The sequence below is a fragment of the Lagopus leucura genome, unplaced genomic scaffold, assembly GCF_019238085.1.
Source record: "Lagopus leucura isolate 7727_CA_CO unplaced genomic scaffold, USGS_WTPT01 Super-Scaffold_100159, whole genome shotgun sequence".
NCBI lineage: Eukaryota > Metazoa > Chordata > Aves > Galliformes > Phasianidae > Lagopus > Lagopus leucura.
Genome location: NW_024962335.1, coordinates 6,111,125 through 6,128,031, shown reverse-complemented (window position 1 = coordinate 6,128,031; position 16,907 = coordinate 6,111,125). Strand labels below are relative to the sequence as shown.

At 36.0% G+C, this 16,907-nt stretch overlaps 1 protein-coding gene across 1 annotated transcript; it reads left to right on the top strand.

Moving 5' to 3' along the window:
- Positions 1-1,021: 1,021 nt before the first annotated feature.
- LUM (lumican) lies at positions 1,022-13,866 on the top strand. The gene is made up of 3 exons (XM_042890494.1): positions 1,022-1,383; positions 4,374-5,270; positions 12,982-13,866. Exons 2-3 carry the CDS (start codon positions 4,391-4,393, stop codon positions 13,134-13,136), a joined length of 1,035 nt encoding a protein of 344 aa, XP_042746428.1. The 5' UTR covers positions 1,022-1,383; positions 4,374-4,390; the 3' UTR covers positions 13,137-13,866.
- Positions 13,867-16,907: the final 3,041 nt, after the last annotated feature.

Here is a 16,907-nt window from a genome sequence, read left to right as displayed (position 1 = left end):
TGGCTTTTCTGCCTAGAAGTAGGCAATCTTGTTGCTTTCATGGGCGTGCGAGTTAAATCAAAACTTGTTGAGTTAAAGAAGTGCAAAGGAATGGATTGCAAGAAGTTCTGAAAGAAATCATTTATTCTGTACAGGCGGCAACAGACAAAATAAATAAATAAATTAACAGGGCTGAAAACAATGTTTGCACTCTTGTATCAACAGCAGTTATGGTTAAATGTAATTAAACATGTAAGATTATTTAAACTGGCTTCTGTATTCTTTCAATATGCTCATTTCACATTTGTCCCGTCCAGCTTTAGAACAGAGAGGTTGCATCTCATAAAATGGGAAGACATCTACCCCTACTACTAGAGATAAGGGGAGATTCTCACAGAAACAGTAAAATCCACTTTAAACAGTTACTGTCTCAGTGCATTATTTTTTGGCATTTCCCTGTGAAAATAGCATTCTCATCCAAGCTGTAAGATACATTCTTGAACTACATCCATGGAATAAGAAAGAGACAATGTAAAGCTGAGTAGTTCCAGATTCTGAAAAGCAGGAGAAAACCGTAAGTGCAAAAATGAACAAATTTATAAAGTGAGTTTACAGTAACTGCTGGGGAAAAAATACAACACACACACACACAAAAAGCATTCCTGTGGATGTGTTTATACTAAACAGGCATGCATTTAAACACCAAAGGAAAGTTACAGACCAAGTAAATTACTACACTTTGTGGAAGAAGCTTTGAACTCAATATCTTATGTTGGGTGAAATGATGTAATTCAAAGATAATCCTGACACTTTTGTTCCTGTCCTTAAGCTAAAAGTTTTATTAAGCATATTTTATTGTGGACATACGATAGTTAAAAAAAGAGAAAAGAATGAGTCACTTGGCTAAAGAAGTACAGCAGCATTGAGGTCTGAGTGCTATTTGTTAACTCATGTCTAGCAGTATAAAATAAGTTGGAAAACAAAAGTCTGTTTATAATTTGTTTTATAAAGGAAAATGTTCTTCTGAAATACAAAAAATCTTTGCATAACGCCATGGCTAATGATCTAAACTTTTTTGGATTTGTGAAACACTTATCATTCTCTCATCCCACAGGAACAGCAGATGGGTTGTCCTTGTACAAAATGTGGTATCCACCTGCACTTCATTAAGAGAGCTGCATTTTCGTACATGCCACACCACAAGATCACCATGATGACATAGCAGCTTCAGAGAACAGCGTGACTAGGGTTTTTTTTTTCAGGGTCTTTTTTTTTTTTCCTCTTGTAACACAGAGGATCTGGCAGACTTTTACCTCCTGTCACTGTTTACAGCATATATTGGTCGATACAGTCCCTTATTGCATCTGCTCTGGGAATTAAGGAAAGCAGCTTCAAGGCAGTAAGGTAAGTGCTGCTGCATGTTTTAACTGTAATGTTCAGCTATTTAAATGTAGCTGTAATGGGAATGTGAAAACATGTCAAGATAAGTTTGCCAATTTGTAAATTGAATACAAATCAGCAGTCGTTTAGTGCATTTACTTTTTTAGCTTCCTTGAAACAGCCTCACATGTTTTGTGCATCAATGCTGCACTTTTTCAAAGTGTTTTGTTCTGCTTCAAAAGAAGAGTTGATGTACAGCACAAAGAATTTATTTTAAAAACTACTAATTCCTCTCTTGGTAATAGCTTCATAGAACTCCATTTGTTAAATTTTCTTTCTTAGTTTTATAAAAAGGCAAGGTATTGAAACATTTAAATAATTAATCAAGTAAACAAAGAGAGGAAAACTATAGGCACGTTGAAAAAGTTTGGATAATTTTAAAGCTAATATACTATTGAACCTTCTTTTAATATGAACTCTTATGCAAACTGTGTGAAACAATAAGCTGCAGAATTAAGGCATATTTAGATTAATGCTGTTTGAATAATAAACTTTCATATACCTTGTTTCACAGCTTTGGAATTAAAGCAGTATAGGCTCCAAAATAATTTGAATAGTTTGTCTACTCCACTGTAGTAAGCATTTTCCCCAATTTGTGAATTTGTCATTTGGTGTGTTTTGGCATGCTGCCTGAGCAACTTCACAAATGTTTACACAGGTATTTAACAGCATAATTGAGTAGAACAAACACAGGCAATTAGTTCAAGCATGCTTATGTTATAAGATCTAAGAATGTATGCTGATGGTATCTTTTGAATGTATATAGTTCAGTGTAACAACCGAGCATGTGCATATCATCTATTTACATTTTACACTTCTGACAGAGAACCACGTAGAATGCAAAACAACAAATAAAATATAACAACACCAAAAATTCGTGTTACTGTGCTATTTCATGTCACATATGTCCGCATATGACTTTTCACTAGGGAACTGTCATTTAAATTTTAAAATCTTATTGGTAAAATCATTCAAAATTTTTTTATCTAAATCAAATGTTTTCATGGTAGTTAAACATTGTACACTCTTTAAGTGTCTGCCTCTCATATGAGTAATAAAGATAAGCATGTTGAATATAACTGGAAACCACAAGAGGAATAGAACTTGGAATTTAAAATGGGATGTTTATTCTACATTACCAGTAAGAATATGAAATGATGAAGATGTGTAAAAATGTCATTGTGAGGTCACAGAGTGTAGTCCAAGAGGTTCACTACGTCATATATTTTGAATACAAAGCACTTAGTTCTTCACCTTTAATGTAGATTTACCTTTAATGCAGATTTCCAACCAGACTGCATTGCTGTAACTTCTCTCCTTTCAGAGTAGCTATACTTCTTCACACCAGCAGGGGACTTAAAGTCCCCTACGTGTTCTCATCTCATACAGTAATGAAGAACAGACAAAGAAAATTACACTGATAACTCATATTTCAATAATTCTCTATCCAACAGTTTGTCATTAGCTAAAGCAGAGCCAACACCATGGTAAAAGACATGCAATGCTAGTCCTTGTTCAAAGACAGCAGCTTAATATCCAGCAGTGAGGCTTCATGTGTGATTGACTGGACAAGAGAAAATTTTTAAAAAATTCCTTCCATTACACAAAATCAGTAGGCCCTGATTAAAGTTACTCTAGTTGATTAAACTGTGATATGGCTTTTATCAACTCAGTAAAAGCAAGGAAATTTAGTTGAAGATGACTTTCAAGCTATGGCCTTGAATTTTAACTTTAGGAACTCCATCACAAAATAGTGCTAACAAGAAGACTGACTTACTTTGCTGGAAGCTTGCCTAGGTCTGAGAATGTCTGGTGATCTGTTTAAATGATGCACAGGCTGTCTGAAATTGAGAACAAGAGGGTTCTAAGGATTTTCTGAATTTTCTCACTCTGAACAGTAGCTGAGTATTTGTTCATGGTGAAAATCAAAGTAAGCTCATCAACTTCAGTGATGCTAAACTGATCTTTTCAACTCAGCATCTATCTAGGTAATAAGAAATATCTGCAAGATACTAGTTTATGCGGATTTTGAGATATTAGTAGAGTTGTATCTTGTGAAGCATCTAATTAGTAAAGCATGTCCTTGAAAAGTAATGTGAGATGACTCACACTGTATCACAGCAAAACATCCCCAAATGTCTTAAACATCTTTTTGCTGTATATGATCTAGAAGGACAACTGTAAAGCAAGTGCTTATTGATCTGTTTATGTAGAGTAATTAGCACTCTCATTGTCATATATCAATTCTGAAAGAACATTTTCACTATATGAAGAGCTGTCATTTGAAATCCAATGTAGACCTGTATTAGAGTACACACATGTACACATATGCAGTGCTGTTTGACAGGTCCAGGAGAACATGTGCTGTTTTTATGAGTTTGTTCTTTAATATGGAATATGGAAGAAGATATCTCAAGCTACTGGCATCTTAACAACACACTATATAGCAGACCATCACTCTGAGTTTGTAACTTTCCTTAATTTAGTTTTCTGAAACAAAATTAAGCCATCACATATTATTTAAGTATAAGGTACTTTAACGTATTAGGTGTAGCAACGAAAGATTGATAGAATTTAAATGGCAAAACTGTCTCTGAACATGACCTTCAGAAAAACTGGAAACTTGTGTTCCAAGGTTAGAAGACTTGGACTTTACCATCCTTCTTGCAATTTAACAAATTGCTACAGGATGATTTTAAAAATGTGTTACTTGCAGCAGCAGAATGGCCTGCAGATTCACATTACAAAGGCAGATTATAACAAAATAAGTGCTGTAAAACTATAATAGTAACACTGCATTGCTAACAAACATTGTATTTTTAATTAATTAATAGCTTTATATAGGAAGTGTTAATTAGTGTTGAATCATAATCTTGGTATATTAAAATTTCAAGTATTGAAGAAAAAATAGAAAATCAGAATTGTAACTTTTTTTATTCTCCTCCACTATACAGAGACAAGACACATTGAAATGATGACTTTAAACTCTCTACCCATCTTTCTAATATTGATTAGTGGCATTTTTTGCCAATATGACTATGGTCCTGCAGATGATTATGGTTATGATCCTTTTGGGCCATCCACAGCAGTCTGTGCCCCAGAATGTAATTGTCCTTTAAGCTATCCTACTGCAATGTATTGTGACAATCTTAAACTGAAAACCATTCCAATTGTACCAAGTGGAATAAAGTACCTTTATCTTCGAAACAATATGATTGAGGCCATTGAAGAGAACACATTTGATAATGTAACAGACCTGCAGTGGCTGATCCTAGATCACAATCATCTGGAAAATTCAAAAATTAAGGGAAGAGTCTTCTCTAAACTAAAGAATCTGAAGAAACTTCACATTAACTACAACAATTTGACTGAAGCTGTTGGACCGCTCCCCAAAACTCTGGATGACCTGCAATTAAGTCACAACAAGATCACAAAAGTCAATCCTGGTGCACTTGAGGGGCTGGTAAATCTAACTGTCATTCATCTCCAGAACAACCAGCTGAAAGCAGAATCTATTTCTGGGGCATTTAAAGGTCTGAATTCACTTTTGTATCTAGACTTAAGCTTCAATCAACTTACAAAGCTACCAACAGGACTGCCTCACTCCTTACTCATGCTGTATTTTGACAATAACCAGATCTCCAATATTCCTGATGAGTACTTCCAAGGTTTTAAAACCCTGCAATATTTACGTTTATCCCACAATAAATTAACAGATTCTGGAATACCAGGCAATGTCTTCAATATCACATCATTGGTCGAATTGGATCTGTCCTTCAATCAACTGAAGAGTATTCCAACTGTCAGTGAGAATCTTGAAAACTTCTACCTCCAAGTCAACAAAATTAACAGTGAGTTAAAATTGCATGTTTTCAATAACATTTAACACAGTCCAGAAAGTAATGGCTTGTGCAAGTATCTGGAATTGTTGTTCAAACAGTCTGAAGAAATGGTACTGGCTAACCTGTTAGCACACTGACATTTCTCTGACTGCTCCTCATATTAATATTAAAAGACAGATATTTAGCTACCTATTTGAAGGCAGAAAATTCTGCTTTCTTTCAAATGTGGTTATTAATGGTCAAATCATCATCTCACATAAATTAAAATAAATGCATTGAAATCAATGGAGGGTACTTATACAGTTCAGAAAAAAAAAAAAAAACAAACAACTCTGGAAAGAGTTTAATCAGTGTGAAAGATACTCAGAATTTGTAAGTCAACAAAAGATAACAGAATTTCACTACACTATGTATAACCTTTCAGTGAAAGTTCTGGAGGGGAGGACAGGTAATCCATAAGGTACAAAGCAGAGTGAAAAATACACAAACTAGCTGTTATTGGTTTTATTTATTTCCTCCCTTCCTTATCTTCCCCCTTACAGGCAGTATATTTCCAAATCCATCTTGAAATCCTAAGAGCTGCCCCATTGTTTCTTCTTTCCATTCCTGTTTTCCACATCATATGATCAGGTATCAAGCTTGTCTCCATTTAAACACGATTTGAACAGAAATTCCTTCTGAAGTCAGTAACCCCACCTTGTATGAGATTGTGGAGGTTTCTACTGAGACAAGACTGCCTTAATCTTGGGGTAGGAGGGAGAGATACTATGGAAGTGAGCAGGCCTCACCTTCCCATCAGACACTCTCCAGCTACAGTTCTGTAAGCAGAGACCTCTCATGGAGAGGCAGTATGGTCAAAAACAACTGTGTTTCTGCTGAGGGCTTACATCAACCTGCTAACTAATATTAACTAAATCAGAAACTCCTCCTGTTTACCTGTAGCCATCAGGTCTCTAGGATATCACTGTTAGCTAAAAGATTTAATTTTTCTTTATACAGACTTGCAACAAAATATTTAATGCATATCATACCAGGCATAGGGCAACAATTTATTTTATTTTTTTTTAGTTTACCATGTTTCACATGTTCCTCAATATTTTGATTTTTTTTCCTCTATCTCATTTCCTTGTTTTGATGAAGGAAAACAAAAAATTAATGCTTCCCAATGAAATAGCAAGTATAGCAACCTATAGTGCTCTTTCAGATACTCTTCTGTTCCTGAAAGAGTTGATGATTTTTAATTTCTCCTGTGATAAATGAGGCAGTTTTCAATGCTTAGACCAGCTGTTCTGAGCCTTTTTCAAGAGACCCAGGTACCAAGTTTGCTTTCCACTCACATTTCCAAGGTTTTCTGAGCAACGGTGACAGCAATTTACTTCTTCAGTGAAAGCAATGTTTCCAGAACTCTAGTCAGTGGAGAAGCTGATGGAGTGAGGTGTGAATGCACTGGCTACTGCTACACTTTCATTGCTACCATATGGAATGATGCAAGAGATCTCTGATTTGTTCTTTTGGCTGAATAAGAAAGTGTAGAAGACAAATTTCTTTGACTATCTAATTTCAAAGGCACAATATTATGTTCCCTAATATGCAAATTAACAATGTGGGGCATTTTGGTTTAAGAAGATAGCTGATACAGAGTGAGCAAACCCTTTGCAATTCTTTTCTCATTAGATCTGACCTTCATGTCTGAGTGCTAAGTCTTTCTAAAAATTCAGCTGACTGATCTTTGACCCTCAAACAAATGACCAGTTGCTTTTTAATAAAATATTCTTGTTTTCCTGAGATTTATGTAAGGTTGAAGGTAAACAAGGAAAGCTTCCCTTCCATACAATGGCCCATAATGCTGATATTATATGAGAAGGAAACTTCTCTATTACATTTAATGATAGCTTGTCCTGAAAGGTTACTCAATTCAAAAGGCGTAATTTCTTAGATTATACTTGCATAGCTTAAAATTTTCACTTATTTAGTTTTTCATTTGCTGTCATTTCTCTTTTTCTCAGTACACTGAGGGCTATAAATTAACATTTGTCTGAGAAAAAGCCCTACCCCATTTGATATTACTAGAAAGAAAGGAAATATTTCTTTAAATCATTGTCCCTGAGTTTTGTTTTGATTTGATGGAGAAATTATGCATTGACATATCTAAAAAATTATGTATTAGGAAAATATCCTCATGTGAGTGACTTTGAGCTTGGTGAAAAAAGCTGATAAATGTACCCTCCAAAAGATTTGAAACAGAATCAGTTTCATTTCAGTGTGTTCTGTCTTCATCCCACTGTGAGAGGAGGAGGAACAGGCTAACAAGTAGGATAGCAAACTGGAATAAAGACAAATTCAGAAGAACTCCTTTGATCTCTACTAATAAACTGAAGCATGTGTGAAGTCCATGTTAGGTATCAACAGTATGCCCCATCACCTGTATTTGAACAAGTTGGATTTCCAAGCTAGTATGGGACCATGATGAGTTTATAAGTCTTTGCTCTATTCCTGTCTCAAGCCCAGAATGGAGAAGATTGGAGTTTCTGTTTATTTTTTCTGTTGTTGTTGTTGTTTGTTTGTTTTCTTAATATCTTTTTTAGTAATATCAGGGTGAAATTTTGTGCTTTGTAGTAACAATTGTTTGCTCCTATGCTTTAAGATGCCTTTAGGTTTATGTATGTATTTATATTATTTTTTATTATTGATTATTCAAGGCAAAAAACCCTCTGCAGGTATAAACATCAAAGAGAATCAGTGATACAAGAAGAGAGTTCAAAGGCCCATATTTCATTTGCAAAAGATTAAGAAAAGAAGTGCTTCCACCTGAAGCACTAGCAAGAAGATATTGTAGGAATGGAGCATAACAAGTGGAACTTGAAAAGTTTTCAGAGAACAGTCAAAAACACATTCTCATAGAATAATGAAATTATTAGAGTTGGAAGGGACCTCTGAAGGCCATGTAGTCCAGCTCCCCTGCAATGAACAGGGACACCACAGCTAGACAAGGTTGCCCAGGGCCTTATCTAGCCTCACTTTGAAAGTCTCCAGGGATGGGGCATCAACTACATAACTGAGGAACCTATTCCAGTGCCTCACCACACTCACTATAAAAGATATTTTCCTTATATCAAACCTAAATCTACCTTCTTGGAGCTTGGAACCATTTCCCCTTGCTCTATCACAGCAGACCCTGTTAGGAATCTGTCCCCTTCTTTCCTGTAGCTTCCCTTTAGATACTGAAAGGCTGCTATCAGGTTACCTTGCAGCTTTCTCTCGTCCAGGCTGAAGAGTTCCAGCTCTCTCATCCTGTCCTCATAGAAGAGGTGTTCCATCCCTTTGGTCATTTTTGTGGCCCTTCTCTGGACACACTCCAACAGTACTGAGTACTCCACATCTGGATGCAGTCCTCCAGGTGAGACCTCTCCAGTGCTGAGCAGGGAGGCAGGATCACCTTCCTCAACGTGCTGGCCATGCTTCTTTTAATGCAGTCTGGGTTACAGTTGTCTTTCTGAGCTGCGAGGGCACATTGTTGGCTCATGTCCGGTTTGCCAACCACCAGTAACCCCAGTTTGTTTTTCTTTGGCAGGGCTGCGCTCAATCCTTTCATCCTCCAGCTTGTATTTGTAATGGTGGTTGCCTTGACCCAGGTGCACGATCTTGCATTTGGACCCAGCTTTCTGCTGCAGTTCTGGCTGCATTTTGCTGCAGTTCATTGGTTCATTGGCTGGATCAGTAGCTGTTCCATGAATTTAATTACTCTAAGCATAGCTAGTTGTAAGATGCTTTGTGGTCTTCTATTTGGAAAACCACAGCAATCTCAGAGTGTTTTTTTACAATGGTCTGTGCAGAAATGACTCAAATATGCTTACTATCGGCTTACAAGCCAGCAAGGATGATGAGAGCTGCTGATCCCAGTAAGCTTTTCTGCTGTATTGCATGCCTTAACAAGAAGTCTTAGCATAGTTAGTTTTCCTCAGCTTGAAGCTGCTTGTGCTCCTGATTTAAAAAGTGATATACCTTTGCTTAGCATACAGTAAAATAAACAAAAAGAATTTTGTGTAGAAAATAAATGTATGTATGCTTCTATTTTGGTCCATCGATGAGAGCAGAAGATGAATCTGCTCCTTTTTATATATATTCCTTTTTATTATATTCCTTTATATATATATTTATTATATTCTGATTATTTGTTAAAATAGCAAAATTTCTTAAGGGGACAGACACATTTAGTGAGAAAATAGCTGTTCAGATGAAAATCCAACTTTTATCCAATCCTTGTAACTATCTCTGTGTCAGATTCAAGCAGGAATTCTTTGTTGGCAAAATATGAATGTCACACTGGTGGCAAAATTCAAGTTTCATTGCCTCTGAACATGGATATTATTAATTCAGAAACATTTTTAACAGGAATATCTGCAACATTGATCACTGTAATGAAGGGGGAAGTAAACTAGTGATGTTTCAGTGCTTCAGTCTCTTTGATTGAGGTTCCCATGCAGAACATCTAGATAACAGAATATCAGATGCAGTCCAAGTCCCACTTGTCTAATCTTTTTGCATTGTAGACAATAATTAGAATCCAGATATTTTTAATATGCTTCTAACAGCTGAAATTCTACGAACTGTATAATAAATTGATACCCACATGAAAAAAATGCATTTTTGCACTGAGTAATGAAACCCAATACCACTGAACTTCATGACAGTTCCTTTGACTTCAGTAAAGACTAAATCAGAATCTATTTCCAAAGTGGTTCCAATCTCACAAGCAGTCTGCACAGCTAGATATTTTAGTAGCACTGATAAACTTTATGATTTACATGTATAAGGTTTAAATATTCTGAGTACCCAAATTACATGTACATAGCTTATATTTCAACCAAATGTAAGACCTTGAACTCAGAAGTAACAATAAGAAAAAATATGAAAAAGGAAATTCAGAAAGCTTTTATATGTGTGGCCTTCAACGAATGCATAATTACCATGCCATTTTATTTTCCATGAATGATAAGAAAAGGAAAAAGAAATCTATATTAGAATTCGTATTTATTAAAATCTTTACAAATTACACCAAATTACCTGGAAAGATCTGGATGTAAATAATTAATGGTATAGTCTGTAGGCCAAGCAAATTTATGTTTGCATACAACAGATACCATACAGATCTAATCCTATATCTTATTTTATATGGTTATATCCCACAAGAATTGACAGTTCACTAGAACTGATACATTCTAAACTGGAAGAATATTAGAATTGATCTGCAGACTTAATATTATTAATATTATGATTTTGACTGTCCAATGACTGTGCCATCAAGAACATCTTTCATCTCTCACCTGTTGCAATTTCCATGAAAATAAATAGGCATTATCTTTAGCTCTCATCTTTCCAGAACAGGGTTGTACAATGCACAGAATCTAGGAAATTGTTTTGAATTTAGTGTCTAACTGGTGTACAAAATCGAACATTTTTGAAACACATTTCCTTAATCCTCATTTAAAACTTATGGAAGATACACACAGTTTTACTATTCAACATCATATCTCTACCTCTACTATCTCTAAAACATTACCTAGACTGTCATTCTTTAAAGATCTGCCTTTATGGACAAATATACACTTATACCTAGTTCACACTAGTTCATTTAATCAATGAAAGCACATTACTGTAATGTTAGTTCTGGAAGAATTCAACTTAAAGTGAAAGACCCTCCATCTCCTTTAGTACAACATGTTTTCTCAAATGAGATATATAGTCATACAGCAAAGATATAAAAGCTGCTGTTTTCAAAAGCCCACTGGTAGTCAAAAGGGTTTCTGATTTTGAGAACCCTATATTTGTTTTTCGCAAATTATGAGTTGCAGTCCTCTGCAACATGAAAGCATTTTATAGCATTTAATTGATTACAAAAGCTGTAAGAAGACTCTCAGATTTCTTCTTCAGTAGTGTGTGAATCAAAGTGAACACAGATAAGAATGAAGGACCGTCTTTGTAGAATTACACAGTGTGGTATATAATGGGTACTAGGCTTGTTTGCATAGATTCTCTCTTGCGAATGGACCTTTTCTGCACGATACATATGCTGGTTGCTTTGAAAGTAATGCTTCTTATTTAATTTCATGAAAACTACAACAGATACAAAGGGCAGAATAAAGCCATTTGACAGAGAAGATTCTCAGCTACAAAACACTATTTTTCAGCATAGTTACCACCACCAACTGTGCAGTTTTTTCAAGAGATGAACAAGAGCCTGAGTGCAATGCTTGTAAAAGTCTATACCAGTGGAGGTGACCCACAGTTGCTGTTACCACTGCTGAAATGGACCACCCTCAGCCTCACTGTGCTCACATCCACTATTTGGTATCCATTAACATTCAGCAAACTTTGACAAATGTCAGTGGGTTCAACGTTTACTGCATAGAGGAATTCAGCGGCACCCCTTTACTTCATCCACACTTCCACGTCAGATGCCATTATGTCAGACTGCCCCTCTGCTGCCATATGTTGCACAGCAACACAATGTAATGGAATATTGTTGGGAAAGTTCAACCTCTATTGCTGTACCACCAACATCTGCCTCTGATGTCTTGAGCCAAAATAATAAAATGGGAGGCATTACTTTTGGATCATCCCTTGTACATAAGTGTGCTTATTTATATTGAACACAGAATTTTTCTGTTTTTTTGTTGTTTTCCTTTTTGTTTGTTTGTTTTGTTTTTTCCAGTTAATATTGTTCATAAGATACCAACTTCATTCAAGGTCTGCTGTGTTTCAACTGGATGGAGTCTATATATAGCATGATACATAAATTGCAATAAATACAAAAATTTTTCAAATATTTTTTACATTTACTTACTTTGAAAGCCTGCTATTCTAGAAAGGTTCAGCCATACAATTTCAACGTAATTCCTTCCTTGCTCATAGGCCAAATTACATTTTGAAAATAGTAAATCAATGTTCAGAAAACAATACTTAACAGAGAGACTCTGTCGACTGCCTGTTCTTATGGGTAAGGCCAAATCACAGCTTCAGTTGTTCCAGAAACTTTATTCAAAATATTACGTAGCACTGTTTCACATTTCCATCATAATGCACTCAGCGTAAGAGATTATTCCCTCTGCATCCCAGACCGTACTGATTCTTTCTTTTTTTTACTTTTCTGTTCCCTTCTAAGTGCCAGCCTGAGTCTGAAATTCTTAAATTCTGAACTTCTCACAGCTAGAGTGAGGAACCTCTTCAACACTTCTGACAAGGGGAAATTGTTTCAAACTAAAAGAAAGGAGATTTAGATTGAATATAAAGAAGAAGATTTTACAGTAAGGTTTGTGAGGCACTGGAACACATTGTCCAGAGGAATGGTGGATGATCTATCCTTGGGAGACATCCAAGATCAGGCTGAATGTTGCTCTGAGCACCCTGATCAGCTGTAGGTGATCATTTCCTGCTCATTTCAGGGGAGCTGGAATAGATGACCTTCAAGAATCCCTTTCAACTCAGAAGACTCTATGATTCTATAATACAGACCTCTCAAGTTGCAGTAAACTAACAGGGAATTTTATCAGTGAAAACACATTAAATATTGAAAAAATTTCACCGGGGGTTCAGATTGGTTATTTAGGAAAAGGTTTTTCACTGAGATGGAGGAACGGGCTCCTCAGGAAGGCTACATTTTCCAAGTTCTATTTGTCCTAATTCTTCATGTTTTTTCTCACTCGTGTACCCTTTTTTTCAGAGTTCCCATTGAGCAGCTTCTGTAAGGTTGTTGGACCACTGACATATTCCAAGATCACACATTTACGCCTGGATGGAAACAATCTCACTCGGGCTGACCTGCCACAGGAGATGTACAACTGCCTTCGAGTGGCTGCGGAGATCTCACTGGAGTGAGATGCCTCAGAGTCTGCAGTTCCCTTCTATGGGCCATTATTACAGGAATTGCATCATGATAGCTCTTTAAATTTAGGATATGTCTTAAAAAAAGTCAATCTGCATATTATCCATTCTGTTTGTTAACATTTAGCACGCACTTGGCAACCTTAAGGAAATGTGTGCATATTTTTACAAAAGGTTGTTATTTAGAAAGCACAAGAATGACCAGATGTGGTGCAAAATATGCCTTCATGTGGTTAGTTAAGTTGAGGGAAAACACTCAACCTGGTAGAAATCCATGTTCAAGCATGCAATATGTACCATCTGGTACCAGACGTATGTAGAAGTCAGCTGGGTTTCATCAGAGTGCTGAGCAGTATGGGCTAGCCTGTGTAAATAGAGATTCTCCCTGCAAGCAATCCAGCATTCTTAATTATTCATGTCCTTCTTTTGTTAAAGTGATTTAACAATATAAAAGCAGTTTAAAAATGTATGAAAATATTTTTTGGAGCTATTACAGTATGAAATGAATAGAATATGTGAAGAATAACAGGGAAACAAACATTTTTTTCAGGTCAAAAATTGTTTTCTTTTTGCCATACTTTCATTTAAATTTTCACTGAAAGATTTTTATCCATTGCTGATATAATTGTTATTTCAAAATAAGTCATATATACAAGTATTTTTATTCAATTACTTGCATGCTACTTTTAACCAGATTGTAGAAAATAAAACATAGTAAATAGTTTTTCTGTGTCCATATCATTGCAAACAGTGTTTCCATCTTTTATAAAATGAAAAGAAAAAAATCCTTCAGGTTAAAATATGATAATCAAAGACATTCTATTTTGCAAAATTTATTGTAAGGTTAAATAAACTGTTTTCTCTACTTTCAAGTTTCAATATGTTTATAAAGTTACAATTTTACCTACTCCACCCCACTTGCATTAGCCATTAAGTCCTCATCTTCTTGAGGCCACATTATGAAACATCGTGAATTAATTTGTAAGCGCTGTCAAAAGAATAACAAAATCTCTCAGAAGCAGCAGGCAACAAGTAAAATGCAACCCTAGCTATTCATGACAGAAAAATAGTAATGTACCTGGGAATGATTAGTCCAAATACTGTCAGCATCTCGAAACACGCACTAGAAAAAGTGCTAGTAACTGAGAGTCATAAATGACTTGCTTGCAAACACAGATCATCCCATGGGTGATATTTAGACTATTAAGCACTCAACCAGAAATTCTTGGAGTTTCCATAGTAAAAGCAGAAAGTATCATGTAAGAAAAAAATCCAGACAGGATTTAGTTTTAGCTAGAGGTGAAGTACGTAGTGTGTGTTCTGTAATATCCATTAAAGATGTTTAGGAACATCCATAAAAGGGGTCAGGAGGTATCTTACAGGTAAACTGTCTTCTCCTTTCCAAGCTATCCCTCTTCCTCTCTGAATATACTGTACTCCTCAGACCAATAATTCATTGCAGTTTTCCACTGCCAAACAGTGGGACAGAATCAGGGCTGCACAGTGAATGGGCAAGATGGCAAAGCAAAAGTTGCAAAAGATAGATTCAGGCTGGAAATGTGAACAAATTCTTCACAATGACAGTGTGAAACCCTGTTACAAGTTGCCCAGGGAGGCTGTGGACCCTCCGTCTTTTGAGATTTTCAGAAAATGGGTGGGCACTGCCTTGAGGAACAGCTGTGGTTTTGAAGATGGCTTAACTTCTATAAGGAGGTTAAACTGAAAGACCTCCAATATTTCCCTTAAACTTATTAATAATTTATATTACTCCAGGAATACTGGTAAGTAATGGGGAAAAATATCAGTTTTAACCAGCTCAACAGTTGAAGAGTTTTGCAGTAAATTCACATGGAAAATTTATTGTTTTGAGTTCCAGTCCATAATTCAGATTCCCTGGATACTCGCAAAATCGTAACTCAGCTAACATTTGGATATAGATTCCATAGGTAAAAACTGTGGAAACTCTCCTCTGATGCCCAGATGTCTGCAGCTGGCCTGTTTAAGTCTGCTCCCATTCTAACACGTGTGAACTACTCAGTGCCAGCAGTGAAGTCAGAGGCCCAACCCATCTATCCATCCCATGTGCAATAGCAGTGGTAAAGATGCTTAGATGTCTACACAAAAACAGAGTCTGTATTAGGAGCTATTATCCCTATGAGCAGAGTGCTCATGAAAGACATCTTGGTTCCAACTTTTTTTGCAGATTTATACATTAGATGAAAGACTCTCATTCTGCAAGAAAAGAACTTAATTAATAAGCTATACAAAATTCATGGATAAATACCTTCTAAAATTGTAGTACGTACTGTGAGCAGTTAAAAATCAGTTGGCAAAGAGGAAAACAAGAAAAGCTGAAATTGTGCTTTAGGACACTCATCTTGAATGAAGGAAAGTGGCTGAGTAAATAATAATTTTATTATGCAAAGCAGAACAGCCTAAAAAGAAAAAGCTGGGCACTCCTTACCACACAGTAGTCTGCAGAGTCAGAAATTAAGCTGTGCTTATGAGCAAGACATAAAAATTTTTTTGTCCATATCTCTACCTTGCTGTAACTAAAAAGTGTTTCTGAGATACAGGGATCTTCCTGATGAAAACAACTTGAACAAGTTCAGAGGTGAGACTGAATCACTCAAGACTGTGCTCAATGAATCACATAAACTCTTTGCCCTGAAGTCTTCAGTTTGCATTCTCTAAATTGCTATTAGTTAGATAGCATTTGTGGATCCTTAAGGTTCTACATATACAGAATCATGGAGCTGTTTATTTCCTCAAGGAAACCCATCCTCAGTGACATTTTGAACAAGTGTCTGAATTCATTACTAATAGCAGTCTAATAATACTTCCAAGTGTTCATGAAAAAAATAGCACATGATTTAAGAAGGTTTATGAATTCTGCCTATGCCTCCTGTCAGATTTTGTGATAAGGGTTTACTCAGAATAAGATTATTCTGATTAGCATGTAGGCCATGTTTTTAACATTGCAAATAGCTGTAGAATCTCAGCAGTGGAGATGTCAAAAAACAAACATTTTGTTCACAATCAGACTCTCTAAATCTTTCCCAAGAGACAGGTATGAATGTTGATGAGAGAAAGTAGTTAAGTCTGGGATACCAGTGAGAATGGAAGCACATTTTTCTTGTCACAAAACATAACCAGCTGCTTGCTAATATGGCATTTTCTAGATATAAGTTTCTAGCATTCAACAGACATGCAAAAACTCACATATCTTATATCCCTTCAGGATATAAGGTCCCTTGTGGACCTTCTTGATAGCTGCACCCTGGGGCATAGCTCATCGTGGTATAAGCTGCCTATAATGTATTTTTTTAATAGATGGACAGGCTCCTTGCTGTGACTGATGCACCAACACACAAGAAAGACACTGCTATACTAGTTATTAGTGACTTAGAGAAGTTCTATGCCAGAAGTTGCAGCTCCTATTATCTTTACTATTGTCCATCTATCGGTTCTTGTATTGCTTAGCCAGCATGTAAAACAACTGAAGAGGTGATCAAATTATCTTGGAGCCTTTGGACATGCAAAGAAAACAGGCTGTTAGATTTAATTGTATGGACAGCTAGGCTGTGTAAAAGAACATTTTTGTGTCTTGCGGCATGAGGTAAAGTGTTCAGGACAGCAGTGCTGTCTGATCAACGTGACTAAAGGACACATTCCAGAAATTATAAAGACACTTTGAAATATACTGAATAGTGCCTGTAAAAATATCTAGATCTGCTGAAGATAATGCCTTTATTGAAACACGCA

Coding starts and splice junctions, on each gene's coding strand:
- LUM (XM_042890494.1), top strand. CDS start 4,391: ATGATGACTTTAAACTCTCTACCCATCTTTCTAATATTGATTAGTGGC. Junction 5,271..12,981: donor CCAAGTCAACAAAATTAACA/GTGAGTTAAAAT, acceptor CCTTTTTTTCAG/AGTTCCCATTGAGCAGCTTC.